This window comes from Neolamprologus brichardi, chromosome 13, assembly GCF_056152115.1.
Source record: "Neolamprologus brichardi isolate AB-2024 chromosome 13, ASM5615211v1, whole genome shotgun sequence".
In the NCBI taxonomy this organism is placed as follows: Eukaryota; Metazoa; Chordata; class Actinopteri; order Cichliformes; family Cichlidae; genus Neolamprologus; species Neolamprologus brichardi.
In genome coordinates this window covers 18,644,864-18,662,311 of record NC_142116.1, presented here as the reverse complement: position 1 = coordinate 18,662,311, position 17,448 = coordinate 18,644,864, and the positions used below count along the sequence as shown (strand labels likewise).

General features: G+C 38.9%; 1 protein-coding gene across 2 annotated transcripts; it reads right to left on the bottom strand.

Annotated features, from left to right (window-relative positions):
* Nucleotides 1-215: 215 nt before the first annotated feature.
* Nucleotides 216-16,686, bottom strand: fam135a (family with sequence similarity 135 member A). Of its 2 annotated transcripts, XM_006800770.3 has the most exons (21): nt 16,425-16,686; nt 14,390-14,519; nt 12,103-12,182; nt 11,470-11,609; nt 10,401-10,471; nt 10,116-10,289; nt 9,718-9,844; nt 8,595-8,748; nt 7,958-8,035; nt 7,583-7,632; nt 6,967-7,125; nt 6,766-6,839; nt 6,455-6,609; nt 4,365-6,306; nt 4,083-4,243; nt 3,900-3,991; nt 3,696-3,793; nt 3,319-3,470; nt 3,050-3,160; nt 2,819-2,932; nt 216-1,357 (listed from the first exon to the last, which is right to left on the bottom strand). In XM_006800770.3, the coding sequence occupies exons 2-21, from the start codon at nt 14,464-14,466 to the stop codon at nt 1,152-1,154; spliced, it is 4,215 nt and encodes a 1,404-aa protein (XP_006800833.1). In that variant the 5' UTR covers nt 14,467-14,519; nt 16,425-16,686; the 3' UTR covers nt 216-1,151. The 2 variants fall into 2 exon arrangements, with proteins under 2 accessions (XP_006800833.1, XP_006800835.1); XM_006800772.3 differs by lacking the exon at nt 7,958-8,035.
* Nucleotides 16,687-17,448: the final 762 nt, after the last annotated feature.

Genomic DNA, 17,448 nt, shown 5'->3' with positions numbered 1-17,448 from the left:
ATCAATGAGCACAATCGAAAAAGAACAAGTTGCACATAAATGTTAAAATTAAAATAATATGCTACACAACCCTACTCTTAATCAAATTTAGCAGATTAAGGATGTATTACTTACTGACTGACATTTCAGAGATTTTGCCTACATGTACCAAATGCTTAGGAGTGACAACGCTCCCAAATCCTGAAATGAACTCCAGAAAAAAAAGACAAGTCGTATACGTCATAGTATGCATATTTAATGGTACATTATGATGATATATAAACAACTGTCCAAGAAACATTTCTCAGTTTCAACCAACACTTCCAGTTTAAACATAAATAATCACCAAATGATTAACCAAGTGCTTTCGATAAAAGGTTCATATTACCAACACGTGCTTTTCTTGAATCATGATCATTGCTTAAAACCCCGTAATCAAATGTCATGTTGTCGGCAAAGCTTTACGCTCCCAACGCCAGGCTGGGCAAATGTGCAGAATGCTGTAACTGTTAGAGACAGCATAAAGATTTCAACCAAAGCCAAGGCTGAGAAACAACCCTATTTCAAATGCAATCTTTGCCATTAAAAATGATGGAAAATTGTTGATAAAAAAAGTAACTTGTACAAATGACCATTTTCAGTACAAAAGCTTGTAAAATGTAGTTGTGGTGCAAATCAATGCAGTGTCTCTTAAATTTGGTGGAAAAAAAATCATTTGCAATGGTGAGGACAGTACGTGCAGAATTGACTTGGGCCAGCTCACCAAAACAGCCATTTCTTTTTTGTAGCAGCTACATTTCCAGTTCAGCATCTAAAATTAACTGAATAACTTGGAGTAAAACAATGTTTTAAGTAAAAACAAAGCACATAAATAACACTGAAAATATAGCATATGAGGGGAAATAATTTAACCACCCCTCCAAAGAAAAAAAAAGGAAAAAAAAAAAAGGAAGTAGTAGAAAAATAAAAATAACAAGATCCATAACCACTGATTCCAACATCATCAGACAGAAACCACAATTTTCCTTATATGAATGATAATTAAAAAAAGTTATATGCATTTAAAAACAAAGAGATAATCCAGATACTATAATCAGAATAAAATTTAGCTGCGTTGAGGTATACACTCCACATTCCTCTTGTCCAGCCAAATGTCTGAATCTGTCGCTGTTCTACTGAAAGAACTTGAGGCCCGCAACAAGGAAGAACTTCTCCAGGAAGATCTCAGAGTCGAGGACAGCGATGTGAGCAGCCCGGCCGATAAGGGAGTTGGCTGTGTTGGGCAGGGCGTGAATGACATCATATCGCACTAGATTGCAGTCTTTGTTCTGAAGCACTGGCAGCAGCAAGTTTTCAATCATCTCAGCGTACACAGGACCTGGTGTAAGCAAGACCAAAGAGGTTGGTTATAGTCATTTACTTTTAAGACAGGAGAATCATACACTGCTCAAAAAAACAAAACAAAAAAAACCCCCCGGAACTTTTCAGATCACAATGGGAAAAAAATCTTTCTGATAGCTATACTGATATGGACCAGGTATTGTTAAAGGATGTCACATTATTCGATGTAAATGAAATCTGGGTTGAGTTCATAGACCCCCTGGAATTTAAATTAAAACAAACAACCAAAACAAAACAATGCAGCAGGCTAGTCTATTTGCCAGAATTTAATTAGAGCAACTCAAAAATGGTACTCAAGTAGTTTGTATTTCCCAATTATGTTGTTATTCATGTCTGGCAATGTTGAAGCGTGCTCCTATTAAGATGACAGATAATGTCCTGGGGGATCCTCTTGTAAAACTGGACCAGTGCATCCCTGAGCTCTTGGACAGTCTAAGGTGCAACCACGAAGCATCGGACATTCATCCCAGTGGCCTGCTTTAGGTATTTTGTAGGGCTCTGCCAGTGTTCATCCAGTTCCTCTTTGCACAAAGAAACAGATACAAATCCTGCTGATGGATTAAGGACCTTATAAGACCTTGTCCAGCTCTCCAAGAGTAGCCATTTCCTGGAATCTCCTCTATGCTCTCGAGACTGTGTAGGAAGAGACAGCCAACCTTCCAGCAATGGCACATATTGATGTACCTTATAAGAGGATTTGGACTAACATCTGTATCCTCATGCTACCAGTAGTGACACTGACCCTAACCAAATGCAAAAAAATGGTAGGAAAAAAGAAGTCAGAAAAGAAGAGGGAAAAAATGTCTCTCCTCATCTTTAAAATTTAAAAACACTCCCTTTTAGGGGTTGTGTCATTGTTAGCCCTCTGGGGCACCTGTTAATTTGTTGTCAACACCAAAGCAGCTGAAACTGATTAACACCCCCCCCCCCTGCTAGTTAGCTGACCAGATCAATATCAATGCCACAGAAGTTTAAGTGACTTGATGCTCTGATTAGAGTGTTCCTTTAATTTTTGAGCAGTGTATAGACTAGCATTAGTTTGCCAACATCAATTAAAGAATAAATTATGATTTCTATTTCTTTATGTACAAAAAAGACAAGTAAAGACATAAAAGGAAAAAGGATGTAAAAAATTCTGAAAATGAGGAAGAAGGGAGAAATCATTTGAGAAAAAAAAAGAAAAAAGGCAGAGCCAAAAATAGTTTAGTCACTGTCTAAACACACAACCGGAACTGAAGGTCACACATTCGAGGGAAACTACACTACATGGTTGAACAATAAGTGTGCAGTGTAATTGTATGTAAAGTGTATTGCTTGGCGAGTCTGAGCCTTTAAGACTCAGCTTTTCAGGCTTTCTTACTTTTCTTCTGCATTTACCAGACATCTTGAACTTGCAAGTCGCATCAGTGCACATAGCAAGGATCTTGTTTCAACCCACCTGTTTGTTTGTCCTTTAATGCAGTTTTGCACATTTCTATTCGAGCAGAATGATAGGGAACATAGCGATCCTGCAGTGACCCCACTAGCACCACATTCTTGAAAAACTGCAAACCTAGAAAGGTGTATGAGTATAAGGTTTATATATATATATAAATCTGATCTTCCAAATATACAAGCTAAAACACATCTGGTTTAATTTAAAAAAAAAAAAAAAAAAAAAAAAGCTTACCAGATTTCTTGCTGAGCTTATAGAGGAAAGTTTGGCGAGGATCAGAGTGATCACGACATGTCAGCTGCAAAAGTGACCCAGACTTTTTCCACTTCTGCATGAACCAAAGCCCTAAAAACAAAGTTATATTAGTTATTTAACAGGATCCATCACTATGACAAAAGAAACAAAACACACACAAAAAATAAATAAACAGAAAACATCAGCTACCAATAAGCTGAATAAAATATGGAATCTCTGAAAATACAGTCAACTCTTCTGACGTTCACCTGTATTCACCAGAGCAGAGCTGTTGTATAGTGTCCCCAGGTGAGGCCCAGAAAGGGAAAGAAAAGTGTGCAGCTTGTTCAGGTAACATTTAAACCTGGGTCTGGTCAGCACTGAGCGGACTATGAGGTTTCCCAGCGAATGACCGACAAAGCTGCAAAGGATACATCGATAAAAAAAAGAGAAAAAAAAGAAAAGATGTAAAAACAACAAACAACATTAAAATGGAACAATTTCACTGACATACTTTAACAGCATTAGACATGCTTTTGGAAATCAGTTAACTGAATCACCAACTTAAATCTAAGTTCATTAAAATACAAGCAATTTCTTAATAATTATGTTATGATATTAGATTTGCATTAACAGAATGCATTACCTTATCTTTGACACTGTAAGGTTGTATATCTGAATGTACTGGACTATTTCATCCAGCAGTCGGTCCGTCATTGACTCAAAGTCAGCAAAGGTGTCATTCTGAAGATAAAAATAGTATTAAATAAACAAGGCAATGAAAATCTGACAAAAACAAAAAAACAAACAAACAAAAAACCATTTTCGAGGTTTATTTTCATATCTATACCTGATTCCTCTCCGACATTAGAAAGTCTATACGAGCACCAGGCAGTCCAAGCTCCAGGTAGGTCTTCACAAGTCTGAGGTCTGCACTGTTACCTGCAGCAATAAAGGGAACAAAATGCATCCATTAATTTTTTAATAAAAAAGCAAACTGATTTCAAAACCAACTCTCAGAACTTTTTCTTACCGTCCAGGCCATGGACACAGACTATGAGATGGATGCCTTCTTCACAGCTTTCATCTTCCTCCATGCTGAAATAGGGCACAGTGGATGCCAGCTCAGGCACCTCGCTGTACAAGAAACCAGGAAGCTTTAGCTGCTTCATTTCTTCCTTGGCCTTAATAAACCTACACAAAAAAACCCCAAAAGCCACAGGTGGATGAATATTCATCTGTAACGTGTGAAATTTGACAAGTGTGTGCATGAAGACATTAAGTGATATTTTAAAAAGAAAAAATGATGACTCACGCTTTCATCTGTGGTGTGGGTGCGCACTCATACCACTGCAAGCTTGAAGAAAGGGAAGTGGCTGAATAGGGAGGTCTTCCGAAGCTATATCCAACACTGCTGGCGGTTATGTTTGAGCAGATCGGAGCTTTTGATAAATCTTTTGTTTCATGGAGGTAGCCAATGCCAAGTTGTTCAAATGAAAGATTTGTCTCTTGAGCAGCTGCATCCCCAACCTGCTCATCATCAGCAACACCATTCACAAAAGCGTAGCCGTCACCTTCCTCATAGTAACCATTCTCTATCATCTCATGCTCCGTCTCATCCTCATCTTCCTCAACCTGTGGTCCTGCCTGAATTCCCAGTGTGATAGCAGATGTTTCTATAGGGCTGATCTCAGACACATCTGTGCTAGAGCATGAGCCGAAGTAGTTCTCAACCATTCCACGTTTTACCAGGTCAGTGCTACTGGTGGTGGCAGAGTTACTGGAGGGGCAGGCTGTATGAGGTTCACTACGGGACTCCTTATATCCAGAGCTGGCTGCTTCCTGTAGTCCCAAGTCAGAAATACATATTAATTTGGGATCTGTTTCCAAATCCAAAGAAGGCTTTCCAAGTTGGGAATCCCCTGTAACAGTGTCAGGTTTGCAGGCAGCATCAGGCCGTCCGCTGATATCTCCAGAAAAGACTAAACTCTGCTCCTGCACCAAGATGCTCGATTTCCTGCCACGGACTTCAGCTCCACTGGAGGCCCTAGAGGAGCCTTCACCTTCATCATCTGAAGGCAAGGAGTTGATGGAAGTGAGAGATGACTGGACTCCACTGACAGCGCTGATACTTTCTGGGTACAGAATTTCTCCAGCCCCTCCAGGCTTCTGCACTGTGCTATGCTGAACAGGTCGTGGTGCAGAACTCTGGAGGGCCCTCTCAGGCTGTGGGGCCGCAGCAACACCTGATTCCCCAACACATACGCCAGCACAGGTGTTTTGTCCTAGAACAAGCTGAGTGGCAAAGGAGCTGGGCTCACTTTCAATGCCTGAGTCTGAGAGGCGAGATGAAGCACTGGGGGCTCCTCCGTCTGTTAGTCGGATACAATCACTCTTTACCTGTACTGAGACTACACAGGACTGGCTGCGCTGCGCTGTCTCTTTACTTGGCCTTTCAAATACAGATTCCACAAAAGACTGTTGTGAGTCACAGAGGTCTGTCTGGGTAATCTCAGGAATATTACTGTTGACTCTTCCTTCAGCCTGACATGGTAGAGCCATTACTTTATCATGTTGGTATGGGTCCTTGTTACTTCCTTCCACCTCATTTTGTTTTAGTCCAGCAGACCATTGTGGCACCTTTTGGCCACTGTGGTCTTGTTTGTCTTTTGGAATCGGTTGGTTACATGTAGCAACAGCCCCAGTACCCGCCTGGGGATTACTCTGAGTGTCCAAGATTGTAGGATTTGTAAAAATACCTTTTTGACAAGCAGCATTAGTTACATTATTGTCCACAGCAGCATCATCAGCACGGTTTCCAGAATGTACTGATGTGACAACAGAGTCGAAAACAGAACTGGCATTAGTCCTTAAATGACTAGTTGTGTCCCCCAGTAAAGTACCTTGTTCCTCAGCTTGGTTAAGGGCAACTTCCCCTTCTTTGTACTTTGAGCTGCTGGCACCATAGGGAGCTTTGAGGTTCTTATAGCCCACCAAAACCACAGAGTCTTTAGAGCCTTGTCTAATCAGCTTCTTAGAGTTTTCAGCCTTTGAATTTTTCTTCAGTTTGACTGACTTGCCTTTGGACTTAGGTGGTGGATCACAGTTGTCAGGCCAGGGGTTATCCACAGGGGCACATCGTGACTCAGGTATTGGGCTGGCTGCTGCACTGAGGTCCTTTGCATTAGGCTTGTCTGTTTTAGCAGAAGCTGAGCCAGTCCTTGTATTGTGCATGCCCAGCCAGGGTCCATCCCGATCTTCAAGATTCAACCAAGTTAAACAAAAAAAACAAACCAAAAAAAAGCCCAAAAAGGACACAAAACAAAAATATAAATATATTTAAAAATCAGAAACATACCTAATTAAACAAAAATAATGACTAAACAACAAAACAATTTTACTGACCTTCAGTGATAGAGTCCAGGTATCTATCCTCAAAGATGATTGGTAGGGAGCTAACATCACCATCCAGGTCAGCACATTCCACTGGAAGTGGAGGCAAAGACAAGAAGTAGCTGGAGCTTTTGACCGCATTAGTCATCTGTTGGTGACTGTGAGCACTGAAGGAGGGAGCAGAAAAAAAAAAGAAAAAAAAAAGCAGACAACAACTCAGATAGAGAAAAGTTATAGTATGTCAGGCAAGTAAGTACTGGTCCAGGCCTGATAAAAGGAATGCTACATTTCACAATCAAGGCACGCATGCCAACTTGACTTACTGTAACTCCTGATATGCCAGTGCGGATTGTCTTGGATGTTCAAGACAAAAGAAAGCCTCAGCAAACCGCCTTACCTGTAATAACAGTATAAAATAAGAATTCAGTCTATACTGTGGAGGTAAGAGGATTAAAACAGTAAAGATTATCACCACTAGCAGATATCTAGCAAAATGTTTAGTAGGTTTAAAAAGTTGAACTCACTCTTAGTGTATGATGCTCCACAGCTAGTATGGCTGCAACATGCTCCTGCAGGGACACAACCTCTAGGAATTGTCCCCAGAGAGCCATGAGCAGAGAGCAGAGTTGAGCCAGGTTCATATTAACTAGTTCTGCCAGCTCATCAGGTGACTCTGCTTTTTGCTAGAAGTACAAACATACAAGTCAACCAACAGGGGGCTCAAGTTAGCAATAAACTAAAAGCAAGTTTCAAAATGTACAATTACAATATACTCAAAAAGCTCTACAAAACATGCTCTATTTTTAATGCAGAGAGGGCACAACTATCTGGGCCGGACTTGAGGGAGCAAACTGCAAAGGACTGGTTATCTGATCTACATAAATATGAAATACTTTCAGTTTCAAATGCTATTAGATCAACTCAGAAGCAACACAATGCCTGCTCACAAATACCACAGACGCAATGGTATCTTAATAATTTGCTGGCACACCTTGAGCCATTTGGTATAATAAAAGATTCCCATCCTACAGCAAATAAAGCTTTCTATGCAACCCCCCCAAAACAAAAAAACTAAACAAAAAACACAAAAAAACAAACAAAAAAAATACCCCACACACAACAGAAATGAACAGGCCTTACCTTGACTTGTTCACATAACTCAGTCAGACGGGCCTCTAAGTCAAGTTGTTCTGAGGAAGCAAATTCAACAAATTATTTAATCATACAGAAATCTTCTGACCTTGTAATCCGACCACATTAAGAAAGTTTTATCAGAGAGCACTCGTTTAAGAAAATCTTTAAATGTGTTATGAAACTCTTCGTCCAAAGCCTGGTTATTAAGGTGGAAAGAAAGGATGAGTATACAGAAATTAAAAAGATGACAGAAGCTTATTTTGCTTCTAAAGAGTGGGTTATACAGAGGCCATGGCGTTTTCAACAAGGAGGAAAGTGAAGTGAAAAGAAAAAAGCGGGAAAAAAGCAAGCGGAGTTGAGGTACAGTACTTTGGGACATACCTATGTAGACGTGCCTTTGACTTCGGGGATAGGGTCTTCTGAGTACTCGCTCATAAAGGACTTGCATGCTGGGCTTGGCTAGTAAGATTGCACATATAGTTATGTTTAACCTTTTTCATTATTATGGGTGACTATCTGCCAGTTGTGTGGATTGGGTTTCCCAAGCCATAATTACAACAGTGAGTTGTGTCTGGCTTTAATCTACTGGTTAACAGACTTCCCTACTGGAAGCAAGTGTTGTAAGTATAATGAACTAAGATCACCTGATTAGATCTCTATAACAACTCAGTAAGCTGCTTGTGCAGTCAGTTTAAAGGGCTTAATGTGATAATGTGTAGGGATCAAGTGAAATGATATGGCCTCACAATAAACTTGGACACAGCAAACACAAAAGAAAAACAAAACAATGACAGTCCACTGATTGCAAAAACAATGATTAAGAAGCTATAAGTATTATATTTAATTGTGCGTAACTCTGAGAAAATGTTTTTTCCTCAGAGGCTATAAGTTTAAAAAGTGTGCAAAAATAAATATAAATTCTTATTTAATTAAGTCTTGTATTTAGGGATAATGCATTGCTTTACAGCTTGCAGTAACAACACTGTAGATGCTGATAATAATGCACAATGCTGCATACCTAATTCCATACGATGAGAGGAGGGCAGGTCCTTAGTAATGGAGGTGAAGTAGCCAAAGAGGCCCTGGTAGGCTATTAGGAGATTGGAGCAAAGGTTATGGTGCAGACTGAAGGCATGCTGCAGACACTGGTCAGATACCAAGAATGTCCTGCCCTGAGGAACAAAAATGGGAAAGAAAAGGCTATAAAACATAATAACTCAGTGAACATTATTATTACCTTAACATTGTAGATAATTTGCTCATTAGCCACTGCCAAAACAGAAACTCTTGGACATAGGGGGAAAAAAATATACATTTGTTGCCTGTATTTCAAGTTTTACTACTCAAAAAAGTGCCCATGAAGAGAATGTAGAGGCACCTGTTTTTTTAGGGTTGGTAGAGCATTTGACTGATATATAACATCCCCACAGAATTATTCTAGAAAGAAAATGATTTAAAAATGCCTCATTACTCTGGTGTTACAGTACCTCCACAGAGCACTATGAATCATAACAGATTATTCTGAGTTACTTCCAGGCATTTGTTTTCCTTATAATAGTTACTTTACAGTGGCTGCTGTACACCTTGTTGTGAAATGTGTTGATGGGTTGTTATCCACATGCCCCATATTAGTGGATTGATGAGGGGAACTGCAAGTGTTCTGCCTGGACGACTCTGGTATAGTTACACTAATGAATCTTAGAAAAGGCTCCAACAGCCCACCTATCTCTTATAACAGATAAATGATTCCTGGGCATATGTAAAAGTAATCTGATACTTTTCCTGTGCCCCATTTATCAACGGTTTGACACGTCTTCAGCATTTTAAAAACAATTTATGCAACACACCGGTCTTCTTGATGTGTAGAGCTGTGAAATTCACCACTGTGTCAACATAATAATCAAAGTCTACATTTTCTTCCTTATAAGAGTATAACTAGGGTTCCACAACATATTGCACACTGAGTACTAGATTGCAGTAATTTTTTACTTAACTTAATGCAGTCTTTGTACTATTTGTGGAACAACACAATACGAAAAAAAGGATCGTATTTTTAGATCAACTCTGAGGTGCACAATCCTCTACAAATAAAGCAAATATTTCCAGATACATTTGGTTTGCTGTAAGACGAGACCACTTACATCTGGTGATACTTGCTTGACATAAGTGCTGCCAAACACGACATTCTCCAGAGGTGGGATGACTGAGTCTTTGCTCTGTGCTGGAGCATTGCGGTTAAGCCATGTAGATTTGACGGGTCGAGGTAAACTAGGAAAAGAGACGCTGAAGTCAAACTCATGCAGTCACCACAAAATTTTAGTAAGCTTTTGACTACTTTATATTTAATTCTAACCCAAAGTCATAAGTTATCTTAACTGCTTCAAACAGACAATCTTGTGGCATGTTTAAAAACAATTTTAAAAAGGCATTATGTTGAAGTTTGCTGCATACAGCAAAGCCAAATGACATCATAAAATCATGTAAGAGCTTCAAGAGCTGTGCTTGAATTGTCAGTAAGGTAAATCACCCCTTGTCTGACCTGATAAGGGGCTGATGTAGTGCCACAAGGGAGGCATGGATGGCTACCGAGATGACAGACAGGTGGAAGTAGTCAAACATGACATTGATGTGTTGGTGGATGCCTCGCTGAAGGCTAAAGTGCAAACGAAGTGTGCGACCACTGATATTTTGTAGAGAGTTTGGATCATCTGGCCTGCAGAAATTATATAATAAAGAACCTTAGAAGTGCCTTATTTGCATAAGAGATGCAAATGTCAAAATTATAAAACACTGTATAATGCACACGAAATATTTCAACACCTACGTGTAATCACCATCTGTGAAATATAAATCCAAGAAGAGCTGGAAATCCATATCATTGAGGGACTCTTCTACCTGAAGAGAATGAAAAACAGTAATTGGTGGTTAAATAGTGAACTTCAAAGCCTGCGTGCAAAAAGCAACATATGTGCCGGGCTGATTTGAAGCTACCAAGATGTTTTTTGTAATTTGATGGTATCAACTCTAATAAGCCTAATACATCTTGAAACCGTTGTTTGACCTATGCCCAAGAGCACACCAGGTGTCAAAGCAGTTTCTGCTGTTCTAACAGAATGCACTAAACTCCACATATCTGTTTATTCACTGGAAAAGCAAAGTGGCACAAATAACTTAGAAGCAATTTCAGAGAAGACATTCATTCTGACAGCTGCACTGCTTTGGGTCAGTAAGAAAGAAGTCTCCATTTCTGTGATATTCTGCAGACGCATCATGCTCATACTGTACTGCTTTTGGCTGAAGGCAGCATCTGGACTTCCAAATTGTGCTCCTGTGTCTGAAGGAGGAATTACCCAGCATTTCTACCAAAAACATGTTCCACACTAACTCTTTAGATTTTACTTTACAGTTAGGACAATGAGTCTATGATTCCTAATTTGACAAAAATGTTTTTGCCTGTTAAGACGATTTCTTTAATATAAATGCGTATTAAATTAACAAGACAAAATTGACAAAATTTGTTAAAAATTTTTATTACAACCTCTTTGCATGTTTGTTGCACATTTATTTTAATTTTCCTCTCTGCAGGGAGGGAAAAAAAGAAGAAAGAAATCTTACTCAACATCCACATTTCAGCTCAGTTTTTTTCCCTTTCCTGAAACACAGAATAGGGAAGCGCAACTCCAGATGGTAGATGTTTGTACGGAGGACTCGCTCTCAGTTTCATAAACCACAGACACAACAGTATCCAATACAGAAAAACAAGAAACCTTTAACGCTGACTATATTTAGCTGTGCAACAGCCGGTCCTGCTTCATGTGACGTATTGGCAAATACACTGTAATAAATAAATGCCTTGTATAAGTAAAAACAACATATTTATTTTCTAAACGTACCCTCTTTTCATCAAGCAGCATCATCACTTTGAAAAGCAGGACATCATTGACAACAACTTCTTCATTTTTATACAGGATCTGGAACGTTTTGCTGCAGATGACGTCATCTTGGACTGATGCAGGAAACGCCAGATCAGAGCCTAGACAAAACTATGATGATTAATTGCGGGTCCATGAAAAATTATCATTAAAGAATTATAACCTATTACTATTTCTAAAGATAATAGTGTTTCTATTATCGTTAGAAACACTAACACCATGCATGTAATGGTATCTCTACAAACTACATTGGAAATCATGTGACAAGATATATCTTATGTCTGTAGCTGCAGTGGCAGATTTGGTCCTAACAACAATTTTACAAAATAAAGATAAAACTGAAATCAAAACACCTATCCCCTACCCAGGATCCTATATGTCTGACACAAATGTTTTGTATTAAACAACAGTTACATTTTCTAAGGCAGATAAACAAAACCTTAGATAAACACTGAGAATAAAAATGGTATAACATACACCAAGTCTACCTGACTTTTTAGCAAAAGTTAATCAACATCACCTATACAGTTACAGGTATAAATCAAGCCCTCTGATGTTATCATTCATCATTTACATACCGCATTTTAAACTTACCTCCTGGGTGAAGTAGACTGGCCTCAACCTTGTGTGGGACGCGGGGTGGCACCTTAAGACTGGCACGCAGCTGGTAGAACCTGTAAATACATATAAATCTTTTACGTCTTTCCCCGATAAAGATGACATTTGACAACCTCCCCTGCACCCGACAAGTTTTGATATCCTAGCTGCACAGGCAGAGACCACCTTCATTAACGTCTGATGAACACCCAGACATTTTATTCTATAAGCAGGCCGGAAATATAACGACGACTGCTCAGTTCAGCAAAAACGATTCAGGTTTTTAAACCTTTAAAAGCCCACTAGTAGTAAAGAGCTAAAATGAAGACATCCATGAAAGACAGCTCTACGTGCTTGGTGAACATTATTAGACACGCTGTAAAAGGGGAACAAACCGCACAGGTTAGCTACAAGTGTTTCAACTTGTAAAAGGACACTTCACCTCTAATAAATGAATAATGAGCACTTTCTTTTGCAGTCACTCATGTAGTAAACCTAAGCTCTTAAAGCACTGATGAGTCAGGAGCTTTGGGCAGGAGTTTTATCTCAGCACTGGGACATATCATTACAGTGCTGTTATAAAAAATAATTTCCAGATGTTAAAGCAGCTTAAAAAACACAAGTCACTTTTCTTCCTTCCTTATGCTTCCATTAAACGTTGCACAGCGCTGGACGTCTACAAAAAGAAAAGAATGTCTACATGGGGTGTATTATTCCAAACTGGCAGGATGACGGAAACTTTGGACACCATCCTGCCCAGAGCCACGAGGAATTGTATTAGGGACCAGGAAGTAACAGCTCAAGTCAAAGGGGAAAGTTGGACTGAAGCTTCCAAATGAAGACAATAAAAGCCAGTAAGTGGTTTATTTAGAGCAATATGTGCTATGCTGCTAAGTGAGCTCAGCCCATAAAAATGATAAATGTATCTCTTAAATCTGACATGATGACCTCAAGCTCTGCCTTTACATTACTACTTAGATCCAGTCTGGCACATACATAGTATGCTGTAGTTAAAACAAAATATTTAACCAAAAATATACAATCGCCAATTTCTAGAGACACCAAATATTGGTATTTTAATAAATACATTAAAATACTTTGGGGATATTATGAATAAGAGGGCTCATCTAATGCACCACCATTCCGACATAACTTAAAACTGGGAAAACACTGGACACAAAGCTTGACAAAACTACGTCCTAATTCAGAGCAAGCAGCGGCTTAGTCACATGAGTAAAAATAGGACAGCAACCCCCTTGAATGCCCCCCCAAAAAAGTGGCCACCTGGTTATTGATTCTTTTCCCCTCCACATTTTGTGCCAGATTAATAAGTAACATATGTTACTGAAATACTCATAGTATAATCACTTATATTGTGACTTTGCATAACTGTAAAATGTTAAAATTGTAATAATATCATATTGTGGGGTGATTCCCACCTCTAATTAATTTGGTTTCTAAAATTATCACCAAATACAGCCAAGTAGCCAACCTGTGCCAGATCAAATGTTATTCTGCTGTACCACAGTCAGCTATCTTTTACAAAATTTAAGCACATTTGCAAAAACAACATTATCTGTTTTTGTTTATTCAAGTTATGTTTGATTGTTATTCACAGCATGCTATATTTAGGCATCCTAAAGCATCAATGCTCATGCTTCAATTAACGGTAGATCATTTAACTATTTTACCACGCCAGCGGCAATATGATAATCAAGATGCAAATTCAAATTTAATGAGTCAGAAAAGAGGAACTCCTCCACATCTGTATTCACATGGTATACTTCACTGCATGACTTCAAAAGTTACTAAACTTCTTTACTGAGTACTTTTTACAAACTGTAAAAATTACAGTTTAAATACATTTACAGTATGATCTTTATCTCCATTATCACTGTGGTGCAATAACAACAATTATCAAAACAAAGAGGTAGATTTACATATCTGAAAAAGTATAGTCAAGTACTGATTTGCATATTCTGTACTGTCTGTACAAGAGCATTTGTGAGTGCCCTGAAGGTCTGAACAACATTGCCAAGTGTCCTACATTGGCTGGGACACTCAGAGAACACTTCCTGATCCTCTCTAATGCAAACTGCAAGACAAAGCTTGTTAGGGTTTCTTCAAAAACATTCCAGCACAGTTGAACAATATTTAGCATAACACATTGTAAAAGTACATAAATATATTCTGGGGAAATCCATGTCATGGATAAAATCCCTCTTAGACTCATGCCAGGAAGAAAACATGGAATTACTTTTCCAAACACTCAGACAAAACTCACCCTCTCTGGAACAGGTCCACATTGTAAAACTTGTGGAGCTCCACAGAGAATTCCACTGTGGCCTGGACTTCAGTCATCTTGGTCTCTACAGGCAGAGGTGCCTTACATCATCTGGGATACACCTGTAGGCCTGCAGGCAAAAGAAATCAAATTAGTCATTTCAGTTCCAGCAATCAGGTTATTGCAAAACCTTAACACTTGAAAATACAGTATTTAAACTGAGTTAAACTGAATGAGAACATCTAAAAAGCTGTAAAACGACTCACCTAGGTTTACAAAAAGAAACCCAAGGTCAAATCAGTTAAAAGAAAACATCACCAGCAGTCACAAGAGTGAGTTTAGGAATATATAACAGTTGGGTTCATTTTTAGAGAAGTTATTAGGGCATAAGGTCTAAATTTGGCACACGAGGCATGCTGTCCTCTGGGCCTAATTAGTTAACAGCCCATAACAATTATAGAATTGATATGACAGGATAAGAGAAAATACTATTAATAACATTGCACAAAATAGCCCTGAAATACAATATTACCAAATGGTAGTGTTAGAAATACACACAGACATACTTTAGACCTTATCTAAGACAAGGGTGTATAGTATTTCTGGCCGTAGCTGAGACAAAATAAAGCTGGCAAAAACAATCATGCAGACGCTTGCTAAATTAGTCATATATTAAATTAATAAATCATCCACTGTGAGATATAATAGCTGTTCATGCCAGTGAAAAGAAATGAGCTACAAAAGACCACCATGAACTTGATCGGGTTAACACAGATGCCTGACAAGATCCAAGGTTAATATCCCTTTCTGAATTCTGTTGCTTTAAAAACACAAAACAACAACAACAAAAAAAACCTCCTGCAAATTAAGTGGGCACAACACAGAGGACATACAAGGACACCGTCGGGTAAATTTGCCTTTGTGGTCATGTTTGTTTTGGGTATCAATTCCCTTTGCAAGCCTAGCATAAATACTTTATGGTCACCCTGAGTTTGCAAGTCAACTGATTAACGAGTTTGTATGAATCGAGCAGCCAAATGCAATTCATACCAGACTAAATTAGATCAAATCAGTGACTGCAGCTTTTGTTAAGCTTTTGGTAACTAAGCTGCAAGACCTATAATAATGTGATGGAAAACTTGACATCGTTACCCTGTCAAACAGTTCCCCGCTGTGTAAATGTTTCAGTACACTTTGATAACATTATGGATTTATGATGCGCTGAAAGTTTGGTATTGGGATTGTAGCAGCAACTGGTCTATCAGGTTTAGTCTTTAGACAAAAGCCCATCTCCGACAAGGTATGTAAGCAAAGGTTATATACGTGGAGAATACAAAAGATTAAGTAAGGCGTTGACCGAAATCCTGAAGCATTGCTGTCAATACACCAAACAACCTGCCAGTGCGAGCTGTATCCAGTGAAACGTTTGTTCAAACGTAACAATAACACAAAACTGTCACTTTTAGAACAAAAAACACACCACCAAAACAAAATTACATATTTCCCCGACCAACAACCCGGCGATTGGTGATAAGACGATGTCTCCGGCACTTAAGAAAATGTAAGACACCTCAGGGAAAGTAAAATCTAAACATCTAGTTCTGTTAAAATATACATGACAAGGCCTTAAGACGTCGGTCGGCTCGATGGTTTCTTCTAGAGCCAACAGCTAAAACCCCAAACCAATACAGACAAGGAAATAAACAGCTGTTTAAGTTGTAACTTAGCTTTAAGATTTAGATGCTATAACTAGAAGGAGTGAGGCAGCAAAGGTCTCTAGCTGAAGGGTAGAGTCTTTGCAAGGATTTCATTTCGGTTACAGGTGGGAAGCTAACAAAACATATTTTCCCCAAAAAGGATCAGAAAATGTTAGGAAAAAAATCGGCAAAGACAATACACTTTAACAGACCACCCCCCTGAAAACAGTCTCCCTTGACAGTGCCTTCGCTAACGGTAACACTTAGCAGCGCTAGCCACCCACTGAACAGTTGCCACCGGGTAACATTAGCTGCGCAGTCAAGCTAACGCTACTCACCATTTCGCTGGGAAGCTAACATTAGCCGGCTAACCAACGTTAGCTCAAATTTCAGTCCTCTCACCGTCCTCTCACAGTGAAGTGCGGACAGAAAACAATGCCCCGCTGACTGATTCTCCTCCCGGCCTGGTCAGCTTGATAGAAAAATTGGCGTTAGAATGTTACACAGCGTCACTCCTCCATGTAGTTATGTCTGTGAGCAGTGTTTGCTAAGCAGGGAGCTAACTGTGCTCAATCTGAAGAGCTGACAGCAGACGCTGCTCTAGCTGTACGCCTCTCAACTGCGCGTAGCTGCACATACCGGAGACGCGGCTGACATGCAAAACTACTACCGTTAAATGGAACACCGCAAAGTTCAACAAGCACACAATAATAATAATTAAAATAAGAAGAGAAAAAAAAGTTTTTTTTTCTCCAAAGACGTTTGTTTATTTATGTTGTAAACTTTTGCATAACACTGTCACTTTTTGAAGTCATAATCCAGCCTGTTCATTGTTCTTGTGACCACATCCAATTCACTTACTCAGTTTAATTTACTTTCATATTAATTCATTTTATTTTTGATAGCCAATGTCACAAATAGAGGTGCAGACATAAAATCATTTTAGGAAATGTGCTCAGTTACATGTACAAAAAGAAATTTAAACAAATCATCCGAAATACATACATACATAAACAACCCCACACAGAGACTTACATATAATACAGAGGTAAAGGAAATAATTCATATATAAAATCCCTTGAAACACCAAATGCCAGTGTGATTAAAAAGATATGCATATAGTCTGTGTCTGCAAGAATACCAAACATGGCTGGACTCTGTAGGTGCAGGTGGTATTATTAAGTAGAAGCACTAGTTTGATGTCAAAGAAGATTTTTTGTTCCTTAGATTCAATAAAAAGTCCAGATAAGGTTGAGTCTAAAGGTCTCTGACATGATTTATGTATGCATTTGTTTAATTTATTTATCTCTTCTGGACTCTGAGAAGAAGAAACTGAGAAGAAGAAACTCGGACTTACCTTCC

Coding starts and splice junctions, on each gene's coding strand:
- fam135a (XM_006800770.3), bottom strand. CDS start 14,466: ATGACTGAAGTCCAGGCCACAGTGGAATTCTCTGTGGAGCTCCACAAG. Junction 8,749..9,717: donor TCAAGCAAGTATCACCAGAT/GTAAGTGGTCTC, acceptor TTTGTTCCTCAG/GGCAGGACATTCTTGGTATC. Junction 6,610..6,765: donor CTGGCATATCAGGAGTTACA/GTAAGTCAAGTT, acceptor TCCCTCCTTCAG/TGCTCACAGTCACCAACAGA.